Raw genomic sequence first — 15,164 nt, 5'->3', positions numbered from 1 at the left:
GGCTCAGGTCATGATCCCAGGGTCCTGGGATCAAGTCCCGTAATGGGCTCCCTGCTCCAAGGGAAGCCTGCTTCTCCCTCTCCCACTCCCCCTGCTTGTGTTCCCTCTCTCGCTGTCTCTGTCAAATAAATAAAATCTTTAAAAAAATTAAAAAATAAAAAAATAAATAGAAAATAAATAAATCAATCAAAAGATCAATTAAGCTATTTCTATTTTGAAAATAACAGAGAAATTAATACAGATAACACAATAATTCAATGTCAAATATTTAACTTCTGCAACACGAACACTATCTATGCTTCTCAGTTTTACACAATAAAGAAATACACAGAGGGCGCCTGGGTGGCTCAGTCAGGTAAGCATGTGCCTTTGGCCCAGGTCAGAATCTCAGGGTCCTGGTATTGAGCCCCAAATCAGGCTCCCTGCTCAATGGGGAGTCTGCTTCTCCCTCTCGCTCTGCCCCTCCTCCTGGCTGTGTTTTTCTCTCATTCTCTCTCTCTCTCTCAAATAAATGAAATATTTTTTTAAAAAATACATAGAATTTTTCTTAGTAAATATTTAGGTGTGTCTCTGTCAAATAAATAAATAAAATCTTTAAAAAAACAAAAAAAAAGAAGGAAATTAACTAAACTATTCTGAAGTTCACAGTCTTTAGAAACTATTTTCCCTGTTTCAAATAATAAATGAACTAAAAAAATAAATAGATAAAAAATAAATAAGTGAACTAAACATTAAAATGCATATTATTTATGTCATAGTTACTGGGACAACTAAATGAGACTATACAAAGTTCACTGTTTTTTGCAGAACATAAGTCATTATTAGCTACATTAAATTTATGTGGTGCTCTCCAAAGAAACCATCTAAGACAAGTTAGAAACAGCTGGTTTACAGTTCATGAAACCACCTTAGCAACAATAGCAAGTTACTTAGTCATATACAACCTGCAAACAAGCTAGTATGTTTTCCAGGAGATTTCCAAGATTAAAATGTTGAAAAATTTATGTCTTTGTTTGTTTGTTTTTTAGTAGGCTCCACACCCAGCCTGGAGCCCAGTGTGGGGCCTGAACTCTCGACCATGAGATCAAGACCTGAGCTGAGATCAAGAGCTGGAAGCCTGGGATATCTGGGTGGCTCAGTCGTTAAGTGTCTGTCTTTGGCTCAGGTCATGATCCCAGGGTACTGGGATTAAATCCTGCCTGGGGCTCGCTCAGAGGGGAGCCTGCTTCTCCTTCTACCTGCTGTTCCCCCTGCTTCTGCTGTCTGTCTCTCTGACAAATAAATAAAATCTTAAAAAGGAAAAAAAAAAAGGAGTTGGAAGCTTAACCAACTGAGCCACCCAAGTGTCCCAGATTTATGTCTTTAAATCATAAAATTTCAGGGGCGCCTGGGTGGCTCAGTTGGTTAAGCATGTGCCTTCAGCTCAGGTCATGATCCCAGGGTTCTCGGATCGAGCCCCACCTCAAGCAGGGAGCCTGCTTCTCCCTCTGCCTCTACCCTGATGCCCACTCCGCCCTGGCTCATGCTCTCTCGCTCTCTCAAATAAATAAATAAATAATACATAAATCATGAAATTCCAAAATACCAAGACCAGTCATTATAATTAACATACCTAGGTAGGAGAAAAGAAAGATTTATGTTAATTAAGTCACTATAAATAATGTTTCAGATAATTCTGAAGTACAACAAAAGATTGTTATGTTTACCAAAGAGAAGAAAAGATGAATAAAAACTTGAATTTAACATAATGGTAAGACATGGTTCTATATTTCATTTTAGATAATAATCATTAAAATCAGATTAAGAGTCAAAAATAAAAGAAAGGATTTAGACTGATGTTTTCTAAGAGTATCCTATGTTAGATATTACATGAAAACAATAGTTCCATGGTAAATTAAGTTTAGGAAACAATGGGTTTATTTATTTATTTTTTTGTTTTGTTTTAAAGATTTTATTTATTTATTTGACAGAGACCCACAGCGAGAGAGGGAACACAAGCAGGGGGAGTGGGAGAGGGAGAAGCAGGCTTCCCACGGAGCAGAGAGCCCGATGTGGGGCTCGATCCCAGGACCCTGGGATCATGACCTGAGCCGAAGGCAGACGCTTAACAACTGAGCCACCCAGGCGCCTGAAACAATGGGTTTACACATACCTAAACCAAATCCATATTACTCTGATTTCTCAGAAACTTTAATATGCTACCATGCATCATTAAATCTCCAAATATACTTGGTTTCTTCAACTTTTATCACCAAGGAATTCTTTTTTTAGGAGTATCTGTTTAGTAGTTTGGCAACATAAACTTGGCAACACTGACTTATAAATTCAGCTGTTGTATTTCTTTGCTAGAGAAAACTTTCTGTGGTAGACATGTATACATTTATAAACAATTTGAGTACCCTGGATACATCCCAAATTGAAAAGTACTATATGAAACTTAATACAAAAATCACCCAAATTGAACCAAAATATATAAAGCAGACCTATATTTTTCAGTATACTAAATATTCAGACAATTTTCTTATTAAGACTTATACCTACCTGACTACGGTGTTCAATAGAATTTAATTCTCTGCCAGTTTTAAGTTCCAATGGCATTATCTTATACTTCGTTTTACATCCTCGATGTATTTTCACACCAACTGTGACATCTATTTTGCCTTTCAATCCAAACCTTGGGGACCAAATGCTTTCTTCAATGTCCAATGAGTTTATGACTTCAATATTACACGTTGAATTATTGTTATTACCATCACTTGGCCTAAAAAATTAAACACAAAAATACTTCATTAGAACACTAAGCACAGGGTGCCTGGGTGGCTCAGTTGGTTGGGCGTCTGCCTTCGGCTTGGGTCGTGGTCCTGGAGTCCCAGGATCAAGTCCCACGTCGGGCTCCCTGCTCGGCCGGGAGTCTGCTTCTCCCTCTGCCCTTCACCCTGCTTGTGTTCTCTCTCACTCACTTTCTCTCCCTCTCAAATAAATAAATAAAATATTAAAAAAAAAAAAGAACACTTAGCACATTTCTCTTTATGCTGTTATTGACTCTACTATACACAGAGAATGCAGGGATGGGAAACCAACAACATACATTTACAGCAGTGATTCTCAAAGTGTGGTGCCTAGAGGAGCAGCATCAACATCACCTGGGAACTTGTAAAAAAAGCAAATTCTTAGGCCCCACTCCAGACCTACTCAATCAGAAACTCTGCAGGTGAAGCCCAGCAATTTGTCTTACAAGTTCTGCAAGTAGGGGTGCCTGGGTGGCTCAGTCATTAAACATCTGCCTTTAGCTCAGGTCATGATTCCAGGGTCCTGGGATCGAGCCCCGCATCGGGCTCTCTGCTCAGTGGGGAGCCTGCTTCTCCTCCCTCCTCTGCCTGCCACTCTGCCTACTTGCGCTCTCTCTCCATCAAATAAATAAATAAAATCTCTAAAGTTAATTAAAATAAAAATTGAGATTTAAAAAGCTTAAAAATTCTGACTGCCAGAATACATGATTTAGTTGACTTTGGTTGCTAATTTCATGTTATTTAGATCAGCAGCTATTTCTTAACAAATGAGAATATTTTCTAAGAGAAAAAAAATGACATCTTCAGTGATTCTTTTTTAAACATTTCAGGATGCTTCAAATATAATCTCCAGGAATATATGTATACTTCTGCAACCTCTGAGGAAGATAACAGAGGAATTCAGGGAAGCTAAAACTTATCCGAAATTTCTTAAATATTATTCTGTTCTCTTTCTCCAAATGTTATCTAATTGTGTTATATATTTAAATATGCTCCTATGAAATAAAGCAAACTTTATTATTCATAAAATGTCACATGTATACTTAATAGAAGATAGGTAATGAAACTTTTAACATTGCTAATAAAATTCATTCCCCTAGAAAATGAAGTAATGTGATTTCAGACCTAGATCTGTGGAATAAATGACAGTATTTCAATTTAACTACTATGATTTTAATCAACATAATGCTGTAAAACTCCTTCGAGAACCACCTGATTGAGAATATGGTATTGTGAAGATGAAGAAAATTTACACTTAATTACCTATGGGTGAGAAAGTCTCTCTCTTTTTTTTTTAAGATTTTTATTTATTTGAGGGACGCCTGGGTGGCTCAGTTGGTTAAGCAACTGCCTTCGGCTCAGGTCATGATCCTGGAGTCCCGGGATCAAGTCCCGCATCGGGCTCCCTGCTCAGCAGGGAGTCTGCTTCTCCCTCTGACCCTCCCCTCTCTCATGTGTGCTCTCTCTCACTCATTCTCTCTCTCTCAAATAAATAAAATCTTAAAAAAAAAAAAGATTTTTATTTATTTGACAGAGAGAGAGTGAGCACAAGGAGGAGGAGCAGCAGAGGGAGAGGGAGAAGGAGAAGCTAGCTCCCCACTGAACACGACCCAAGCCAAAGGCAGACGCTCAACTAACTGAGCCACCCAGGCGCCCCAGGTTGTCTCTTTAAATGACCTTTAAAGGTCTCATTCTCTGTGCTAAAGTCTAAAGATTTTTTTCTTTAAAGATGGCTATATGGGCGCCTGGGTGGCTCAGTTGGTTAAGCGACTGCCTTCGGCTCAGGTCATGATCCTGGAGTCCCTGGATCGAGTCCTGCATCAGGCTCCCTGCTCGGCAGGGAGTCTGCTTCTCACTCTGACCCTCCCCCCTCTCATGTGCTCTCTCTCATTCTCTCTCAAATAAATAAATAAAATCTTTAAAAAAAAAAAAAAGATGGCTATAAACTGCTGCGAAAATGACACAAGCTAAAATACAGAGGAGCGCTTCCTTCACAGAAGGACATACAAGATTCCATTGGAAGTAACTGAAACAAACAAACAAAAAAGCCTTATACCAAGATACAGAGAGGAGAACACTGGGCTGGGAATCAAGAATTGTTACTGTAGACTCAGCCCCACCACTGGTTTTTCGTATAAAACCTGGACTAGTCACACCACTCACTGGATCTCAATTTCCTTATTTGAAACCTAGGAGTTGATCTCAAAAATCCCTTTCAGGTCAAAGACAACTCTGAATCCCACACTTTCCCTGGCTTCCTAATATACTTGTTCCAGGCTACCTAATTCCTTGCTGGTCCATCATCAGCCTCATTCGATGGATTCTACTCCTCTCTCCCTCTGTCCTTACACAGCCCACTCTTTGCTGCCAGAGTTCCATGCCTCTTCTGTTGCCCTACATGTTCTCTCTAAGCAATGCCCTCCAGGTCTATGTTTTCAACTACCACCAGTAGAGAGTTCTTGGAGGGTTTTAGTCTCCCTGTAACACCAGGACCAATGCATGGAATACCTATATGCTGAATAGGTTAAGTCCATGAATCGATGAGAAAATGGCAGCTTATCACTGCAGAAACAATGAATAAATCTTAACCGAAAGAAAAAAACATGCAGACAAAATGCTAAAACAATTAAACAGTAAAAGAAAAGCTAATATCTGAAACAAGGAAAAGGGATATCCACCACAACTTTAATTCTCAAGCAAATTTAAATTACTCCAAAATAAATAATAAGGAAGGACCAGAAAGGTGTATAGTGAGGGAGGGTAAACAAGGATAAAGAAATAATTAGGAACAACAGAGAACAAAAATTAAGTTTGTAATTATTACAGAAAATCAATAGAGACCAGAATGACAGAAATACTACAAAACAATGAAACAAATCAGGAGAATGACTACTTAATAAACATTTATCTGTTTATCACAGTGAAGACTAATGCACTGAGACCCACCCCCTGTTCTAGACATAGGCAATCTGCTCCAAAGAAATAATAAAGAACGAAGCATTTATAAATTAAACCCATTTATTACAGCCTTTTTTTTTTTTTTAAAGATTTTATTTATTTATTTGAGAGAGAATGAGATAGAGAGAGCATGAGAGGGGGAAGGGTCAGAGGGAGAAGCAGGGAGCCCGATGCGGGACTCGATCCCGGGACTCCAGGATCATGACCTGAGCCGAAGGCAGTCGCTTAACCAACTGAGCCACCCAGGCGCCCCTACAGCCTTTTTTTTTAAGGGAGGGAGCTACTGGTAAATTTAAGACCACTGCAGAAAAAAAGAATATGAAAAATAAACCCAATTCTAAAAGCACGATAAGCCTCATTTTTTTAAACTACCATTATTAAAATATATATCAAAATCCTGGCAAGCTGACTGTGGTTATGGTTACAGAACTCTACAAATATACTAAAAGTCACTGAGTTGTAAATAATAATAAAATAAATAAAAATAATTAAAATCCAGATAGAGGACAGAGGCGCCTGGGTGGCTCAGTCATTAAGCGTCTGCCTTCGGCTCAGGTCACGATCCCAGGGTCTTGGAATTGAGCCCCGCATCGGGCTCCCTGCTCCGCGGGAAGCCTGCTTCTCCCTCCTCCACTGCCCCTGCTTGTGTTCCCTCTCTCGCTGTGTCTCTCTCTATCAAATAAATAAATAAAATCTTTAAAAAATAAATAAATAAATAATAAAATCCAGACACAGGACATTTAAACATTGCTAACAATCTTCTAAAATGATTACAAAATTCTCAGAGAATTCTAGCAATATGTAAAAGGTGGTAAAATTTCCAAATATCTTTGATGAAGTAGTCCACTTGGGAGATTTTAACGCCAAGAAATAAGTGTCCCGGGGCGCCTGGGTGGCTCAGTTGGTTAAACGACTGCCTTCGGCTCAGGTCATGATCCTGGAGTCCTGGGATCGAGTCCCGCATCGGGCTCCCTGCTCAGCAGGGGGTCTGCTTCTCCCTCTGACCCTCCCCCCTCTCATGTGCTCTCTCTCTAATAAATAAATAAAATCTTAAAAAAAAAAAAAAAAAAGAAAAGAAATAAGTGTCCCATAGGTCAACCCTTCCACTTGTATACTCTCATTCCTTCTCCCATATTCAAGACATAGCTGACCTTTCCCATCTCTCATGATGACTTCTGCCCTTTCTATGGAATTCTCCCCATCTGCATATGAACACATTATACCTCTCATCTTCAAAACAACAACAAAGCTCTCTTAGCTCCACATAAGCCTCTGGCTACCCTTCCATTTCTATGTGTCCCTCATATAACAAACCCTCACTACAGCTGTCTAACTCCCTGTCTCCAAATCCTCCTCTACCATTCTCCCTTGACATCCTTCTTATCACATTTTCTCCCCTGGAATCACTGCTGCCTTTTCTTTCCCTCACACTCCACATCCAATCCAAAACTACCAGTTCTGCCGCTAAAGTCTGACTAAAGTCCAACTGATTCTCATCACTTCCACAACTCTCACTGTGGTCTCAGCCAAAGAAAATTTATATAAATGGAAGCTGTGCCTATTTATTTATTTAATTTTTTTTTTAAAGATTTTATTTATTTCAGAGAGAGAATGAGAGACAGAGAGCATGAGAGGGAAGCAGACTCCCCGCTGAGCAGGGAGCCCGATGCGGGACTCGATCCCAGGACTCCAGGATCATGACCTGAGCCGAAGGCAGTCGCCTAACCAACTGAGCCACCCAGGCGCCCCAGCTGTGCCTATTTAAAGAAAAAGAAAATGTTGCTCACTTAAGGGGAAAAGAAAGAAAAAAAAAAAAGTTTTCTGGGGCGCCTGGGTGGCTCAGTCCTTAAGTGCCTGCCTTCAGCTCAGGTCATGATCCCAGGGTCCCGGGATCGAGCCCCGTATCGGGCTCCCTGCTCCGCGGGAGGCCTGCTTCTCCCTCTCCCACTTGCCCTGCTTGTGTTCCCTCTCTCGCTGTGTCTCTCTTTGTAAAATAAATAAATAAAATCTTAAAAAAAAAAAAAAGGAAATTACATCACAACCCTCCCATGCAAGCAAGCTCTCCATCGGCCTCTTATCTAATCAGAATAGCAGCCAGAGTCCTGACATGGCTTATGAGGCCCCAGGAAAGCTACTTCTGCTCCTTTCTTCCTCACTCTGCTCCCGCCACACTGGCAGGTGTGCATCACCCGAGGGGCTTTTGCCTAGAATGCTCTTCCTGGGGAGAGCTGCGCAGCTACCTCTTTCATCTTCATGCTTCACCTCCACATCATCTTATCGGAGAGGCCTTTCACAATCATTCAGTGGAAATCATATGTCCCACCACCACTACTACCAACTCCATGTTCCTTCTTAGGTTGTTCTACCCTGCATTTACCACAGTCCGCACCCTCACACCATTGTTTACTTGTTCAGTAGTACAGAAGCCCCATGAAGTCAGCTGCTTTCCCCTCCCCCACCCCCGCTATGATAATCCCAGCACCTAGAACATTACCTGGCAGATATTAGGCACTCAATAAATATTTGCTGAATGAGTAAACAATGATAGAGAAAAAATGTATTACTTATAAACTTATATGAATGCTTCTTTAAGGGGAAAAACAATAAAATACCAAATGCCAAATCGAGTTAAATGGTTAAACCCAGTATTTGAACAGATAGCACAAATCCACAAGACAATCAACATGTGACACAGTCCATATAGGATAGTAATAGAAATGCATACGAAATTAGGACCCCCAGACTATTTACAAATTGGTTATTTTATTTAAAAAACATACTGACAGGAGCACCTGGCTGGCTCAGTCGGTGGAGAATGCGACTCTTGATCTTTGAATTCAAGTCCCACATTGGGTGTAGAGATTACTTCAAAAAAAAATGTTAAAAACATACTGATACACAAAAATCAGAAGATTTTATTATAACGAAAGTAGAATTTCTATTCATTAGATTATTTTTTGTTCTGGAAGGACACTCAGGACTGTAATTTATAAAGTAAGCAAACAAAAAAGCTAGTTGTACTAACTAGACCTTTAAAAAGCTCTAATTCAACGTACAGAATAAAATCCTGATCTGAACATATGAACACCATATAAACAAAATGAGTTTCTTACAGAGAGAGCTGCATCTGGGGGAAGTCACCTGAAGTGTATTTATGCATGAAATCTCCGGCCCATTTAGAAAATGAAGGAAGATACTCCTCTACTTCTTGTTTTATCTCCTCTTGATTCAGATTTAAGCGATACCTGCAAAATAAGAGATTAAACAAGAAAGCATAAATATGAAAAAAGTAAATAAGGACAAAAACATCCAAATAAACAAGTTATCCACCAACTAATTAACGGATGTATAATGTGATGTATACATGGGGCACCTGGCTGCCTCAGCTGGTAGAACGTAGAGTGTGCGACTCTTGATCTCGGAGTCATGGGTTCAAGCCCTACATTGGGGACAGAGTGTACTTTAAATAAAGAAAATCCTTTTTTTTTTTAAAGATTTTATTTATTTATTTGACAGAGAGAGACACAGTGAGAGAGGGAACACAAGCAGGGGGAGTGGGAGAGGGAGAAGCAGGCTTCCCGCGGAGCAGGGAGCCCAATGCAGGGCGCGATCCCAGGACTCTGGGACCATGACCCGAGCTGAAGGCAAATGCTTAACCACTGAGCCAACCAGGCGCCCCATAAAATCTTCTTTTTAAATGTGGTGTATACATAGAATGGAATATTATTCAGCCTTAAAACAGAAGAGAGCAGAGGCCTATCAGTCCACCAAAAGAACTGATTCAGCAGAGAAGACAAAATTAGCAACCCTAGCTCTGCCAAGATTGCTTCTCCTGAGCACAGTGGCAACCTCAAGCTGAAAGAGAAGCTGACATTCCTCAGGGGAGCAACTGCTAATACAAGAAAGCCCCAAATGATCACACATTCAGACTACCAGAGGCAAAGGTTATCCTTGCAAAAGGCTGCTTGAAATCTGGCAAAGTCCTTGGCTAGCAGCAACATGCCACACCTTAGCACTTACGCCCCTGACACAGCCATCGGATGTCACCACATGCCAGGCCCCAGCCATCAGGCTGTGTGGCGAGAAGAGGCCTGAAGGCAAGGTGAGCAAGACCAGCTCTGCCCATTGCAGTGGGTACCCCTGAACCCACGGGGCACACCAGGATGTCCAGGGCCCTGCTCAGCCTGTTCTATGACTAGTGTCTTCATGGTATAAAGCCCATCATATGTACCATGATGTATACTACTTAATCTTACAAAAAGAATCTACACACATCTAACAGGTGAATCCAAGTAAAGAGTATATGGATGCTGTCTGCACTAATCTTGGAACATTTCTCTAAATTTGAAATTATTTCCAAATAAAAAGATTTTTTAAATGTTTTAAGCGCGTATATTCTCTGGCCCAACAATTCTACTTCTACATATTTAACCCAAATATATGCCTCACAGGTATGAAATAAAGGATATATAAAGGTATTTCCTGGTTTTTTTTTTTTAAGATTTATTTATTTATTGGAGGTACAGAGAGCAAGAGAGAGTGACCAGAGACAGAAGCAGAGGGAGAGGGAGAGAAAATCTCAAGCAAACTCCACACTGAGCACGGAGCCCAAGGCAGGGCTCAATCCCACGATCCCAAGATCATGACTTGAGCTGAAATCAAGAGTTGGACGCTCAACCAACTGGGCCACCCAGGGGCCCCTAAAGGTATTTCTTATACAATTGCTAATAAAAGCAAAGATTGAAATGCCAGAGGGATACTTAAATAAATTATAATACATTCATACAATGAAATATTATGCCATTATTAATGAAAAATGACAGTTCAGGGGCGCCTGGTTGGCTCAGCCGGTTGAGCATCGGACTCTTGATTTCAGCTCAGGTCATGATCCTGGGATTATGAGATCAAGCCCTGCAACAGGCTCAGCGCTGGGCTGGGTGTGGAGCCTGCTTAAGTTTTTCTCTCTCCCTCTCCTTCTGCCTCTACCACCCCCCACCCACTCTTTCTCTCAAAAAAAAAAAAAAAGAGAGTGAGCTCAGTAAGCACTAATATGGAATGATCACCAAGCTTAACCTTTAAGTGCACAATAATGTGCATAGTATTCTACAATTTACCTAACAAAAAAAAAATATGTGTACACATACCCACACACACACTGTCACACATAAACATTTGAAATCTCTGTGTAAGGACATGCAAGAAACTGGTAACAGTGGTTGCCTTTGGGGCACCTGAGCGGCTCAGTTGGTTAAGCGTCTGCCTTCAGCTCAGGTCGTGATCCCAGGGTCCTGGGATTGGATTCCTCATCAGGCTCCCTGGGATTGAGTCCCACATTAGGTTCCTTGTCTTCTGCATTTAAATTCTCCTTTATAATTTTAGCCAAGTCCCAGCAAAACAACATGTAACAGCCTGGTCTTTCCAGATATTATTAAGATACTTAAGGTAGGATCTTCAAGTCTAGACTTTGATAGGTATTAACAAGAGGGTAAAGCATAGAAGATAAAAATCTGGGGGCACCTGGGTGGCTCAGTGGGTTAAGCATCCAACTGTTGATTTAGCTCAGGCCTTGATCTCAGGGCTGTGAGTTCAAGCCCCACGGTGCGCTCCACACCGAGTGTGGAGCCTGTATTTAAAATAAAATCTGTTCTGGGGCGCCTGGGTGGCTCAGTCATTAAGCGTCTGCCTTCGGCTCAGGTCATGGTCCCAGGGTCCTGGAATCGAGCCCCGCATTGGGCTCCCTGCTCTGCGGGAGGCCTGCTTCTCCCTCTCCCACTCCCCCTGCTTGTGTTTCCTCTCTTGCTGTCTCTGTCAAAAAATAAATAAAATCTTAAAAAAACAAACAAACAAAAAATAGTAAAATAAAATCTGTTCTAAGGACTGTAATAAGATAGAAGGATCGATGAGAGGGTAGAAAAGAACTTTCAACCTGTTGTTTTAGGGCCTGGGAATTTTTTAAAAAGTTTCCACTTGATGGGACGGACGCCTGACTGGTTCAGTCAGTAGAGCATGCAACTCTTGATCTTGGGGTGGTGAGTTTTCATCCCATACATGGGGCAGAGTTTACTTTAAAAAAAAAAAGCGGCACTATGGCTTCCTACTTGCTCACTTTCTTAGACCCTTTAATCTGAAGTAGCAGCTGCTATGTTGTGAGGAGAGGCTCACATGGCAAGAAACTGAAGCCTCATGACAACAGCTGTGAGTGTATCATCGTGGAGGCAGGTCCTCCCTTCAAAGGACTGCAGCTCCAAATGGGAGACCCTGAGCCTGAAGCATCCAGCTAAGCCACCTCTGAATTCCTAACCTACAGAAACTATAAGATAATGGATTACTTGTCATTTTAAGCCACTAAGTTTTTTGTTTGTTTGTTTTTTTAAGCTACTAGGTTTTGATTTGTTTCAGGGCAATGATCAATACAACACACAACAGGTATCACTGTACGTTGATTAGGGTATGACAAAAAAAGTTAAAACTCTGAAATGCCAAGGCGGGGCTCCTGGGTGGCTCAGTCGTTGAGCGTCTGCCTTCGGCTCAGGTCATGGTCCCAGGGCCCTGGGATCGAGTCCCACGTCGGGCTCCCTGCTCGGCGGGAAGCCTGCTTCTCCCTCTCCCACTCCCCCTGCTGTGTTCCTGCTCTGGCTATCTCTCTCTCTCTGTCAAATAAATAAATAAATAAATAAATCTTAAAAAAAAAACTCTGAAATGCCAGAAACAAGTGTTGGCAAGGATGTGGGGGGAAAAAAACCCAAAAACCCTCATGTACTGTTGGTGGGAATGCAAACTAGTGCAGCCACTGTGGAAACAGTATAGAGGTTCCTCAAAAAATTAAAAATAGGGGCGCCTAGGTGGCTCAGTCGGCTAAGAGTCTGCCTTCAGCTCAGGTCATGATCCCGGGGTCCTGGGACCAAGCCCTGAGTTGGGCTCCCGGCTCAGCGGGGAGTCTGCTTCTCCCTCTGCCCCTCCCCCCTGCTCCTGCTCTCTCCCTCTCTTTCTCTCTCTCTCTCAAATAAATAAATAAAATATTTTTTAAAAAAATAAAAAAGAAAATGTTTTAGGACAATAGATCATGTCATTAGTAAATCAGTCGTATGGCATTTTGGAACACATATTTTCCACATAAACAGGGAAAGAGAATTACATCTGGGGAAAAATTACATTACAACTAGTTTGGAAATCAAAATTACCCCTAATAAAAATATTTCTGTGAAAAAACATGGTCTGCAACAAGAGTCACAAAGAAACAGCAGAATATGTTGACGCTCTGCATGTAGTCACTCATAAAATGCCAACAATTAGCCATTTGTGGGCTTATGTATATTTTCTCCACTGTCACAAAAAGTCAGCAAAATAGGTACTATCACCTTTTTCAAAATTTTTAAGTAACCTGTTCAATCCTAAAACTGGCAAAGCTAGAATTTAAAACTAGGTCCATCTGACTCCCAAACCCATACAATTTACAGTATGTCACATTTCTAGAAGTAAGCCAAATGTTTTTCACACTCTCAGAGAGCAGCTGAAGAGTCTATTGTGCAGGTGTACAGAATATCCAGATATTTTTAGCTCAAGAGTTTCTATTCTGCAATTTCAGAAGCTCCTCACAGAACTGCAGTGGGGTACTACATCCCTGAATCTGCATTCTAGTATTACTCTGATTTATATTTAATAGTCTAATAACCAAATACCTTATAGATTACAGGAAAGAATGTTCTATAATAAAATAGTACCTACAGTACATCTTGTAACTACTTACATTTCCTTAAGATGCCTTATTTCTTGAACAGTTTGAAAAGCAAATTCTTGTAGCTTTTCTGGGGCAAAGCTATTGCTTATTGCTTTTTGAAATACTTCATGAAGAACTGTGCCAATGAGCATTTGGTGTGTGGCCGGATCAGAGCTCTATTAAAAAAAAAAATCATACGTTTTACTACAAGACATATTAACAGACATGATCCCATATTTATTACCTATCCTATTAAACCACCACAGCCAAAGTGCACTGGTGAGACAAATGCCAAAATATTAAACAATTTTTTTTCTAGTTAGTAAAATTATAGATGACTTTCACTTTAAGATTTTTTTTTTTAATTTATTCATTTGAGAGAGAGAGAGAGCACAAGCATGGGGAGAGGCAGAGGGAGAAGCAGACTCCCCACTGAAAAGGGAGCCCAATGTGGGACTCAATCCCAGGACCCTGAGATCATGACCTGAGCCAAAGGCAGACGCTCAACTGACTGAGCCACCCAGGTGCCCAACTTGCACTTTCTTCTATTCAGAATTACCTGATTTTACAAGCATGTTATTTTTTTAAAAATCAGTAATTTCCATTTTGAAATCAATAGAAGTAACCCTATATGAAAAAGTTCAATGTATTCTCAAACGCTTAACATATTCTTTTCTAATTTCACTTTATAATCTACTCAAATAAAACCCAATAAAGCCATAGCTCCTAAATTCAAGTGAAAGATATTACTCAAACAGGGGCGCCTGGGTGGCTCAGTCATTAAGCGTCTGCCTTCGGCTCAGGTCATGATCCCAGGGTCCTGGGATCGAGCCCCGCATCGGGCTCCCTGCTCTGCGGGAAGCTTGCTTCTCCCTCCCCCAGCCCCCTGCTTGTGTTCCTTCTCTCGCTGTCAGATAAATAAATAAAATCTTTAAAAAAAAAAAGATATTACTCAAACAAACTTTAAACTTACAACAGAGATTTCTGACAAGTTTCCTCCACTCAAAAAGAAACAGTATTTTAAAAAAGAAAAAAAAAGACACAGTATTTCTCAATTAACTCTATTCTTAGCCTAAACCTTCCTCTTAAAGATACCAAAGTAGATAAAACCACCAAAACATGCTTCAGAAATTTAAAAAATTAATTTACAGGGGCGCCTGGGTGGCTCAGTCGTTAAGCGCCTGCCTTTGGCTCAGGTCATGATCCCAGGGTCCTGGGATCAAGCCCCGCATTGGGCTCCCTGCTTGGTGGGAAGCCTGCTTCTCCCTCTCCCACTCCCTGTTTGTGTTCCCTCTCTCACTGTGTCTCTCTCTGGCAAATAAGTAAAATCTTAAAAAAAAAAAAAAAAAAATTAATTTACAGAGGGACTCTGTATTATTTATGCAAGTTTTTCTGAGTTTAAAATTATTGCAAAATAAAAGGTTTTTATAAAAATTTTAAAATATTCAGGTCTGCTTTATAAAATGTGGTTAAAAGAGAAGTCAATAGGGCGCCTGGGTGGCTCAGTTGATTAAGCGACTGCCTTCAGCTCAGGTCATGATCCCAGGGTCCTGGGATCGAGTCCCACATCGGGCTCCCTGCTCTGCGGGGAGCCTGCTTCTCCCACTCCCACTCCCCCTGCTTGTGTTCCCACTCTCGCTGTGTCTCTCTCTGTCAAATAAATAAATAAAATCTTAAAAAAAAAAAAAAAGACAATAAAA

General features: G+C 40.8%; 1 protein-coding gene across 1 annotated transcript in view; it reads right to left on the bottom strand.

Moving 5' to 3' along the window:
- Positions 1–15,164, bottom strand: part of DNA2 (DNA replication helicase/nuclease 2) — a 37,214-nt gene that overhangs the window by 18,685 nt on the left and 3,365 nt on the right. The window contains exons 3-5 of the mRNA XM_081823101.1: positions 13,495–13,638; positions 8,861–8,992; positions 2,542–2,761 (exon numbers count right to left, since the gene is read on the bottom strand). Coding sequence (XP_081679227.1) covers positions 2,542–2,761; positions 8,861–8,992; positions 13,495–13,638 — 496 coding nt within the window. The remainder of the gene's footprint in view (positions 1–2,541; positions 2,762–8,860; positions 8,993–13,494; positions 13,639–15,164) is intronic.

This window comes from Leptonychotes weddellii, chromosome 6 (genome assembly GCF_054177405.1).
Source record: "Leptonychotes weddellii isolate Sample4059 chromosome 6, ASM5417740v2, whole genome shotgun sequence".
NCBI classification, from domain to species: domain Eukaryota; kingdom Metazoa; phylum Chordata; class Mammalia; order Carnivora; family Phocidae; genus Leptonychotes; species Leptonychotes weddellii.
Note: the sequence above shows the minus strand (reverse complement) of the source record. Positions and strands in the feature narration are given on the sequence as shown.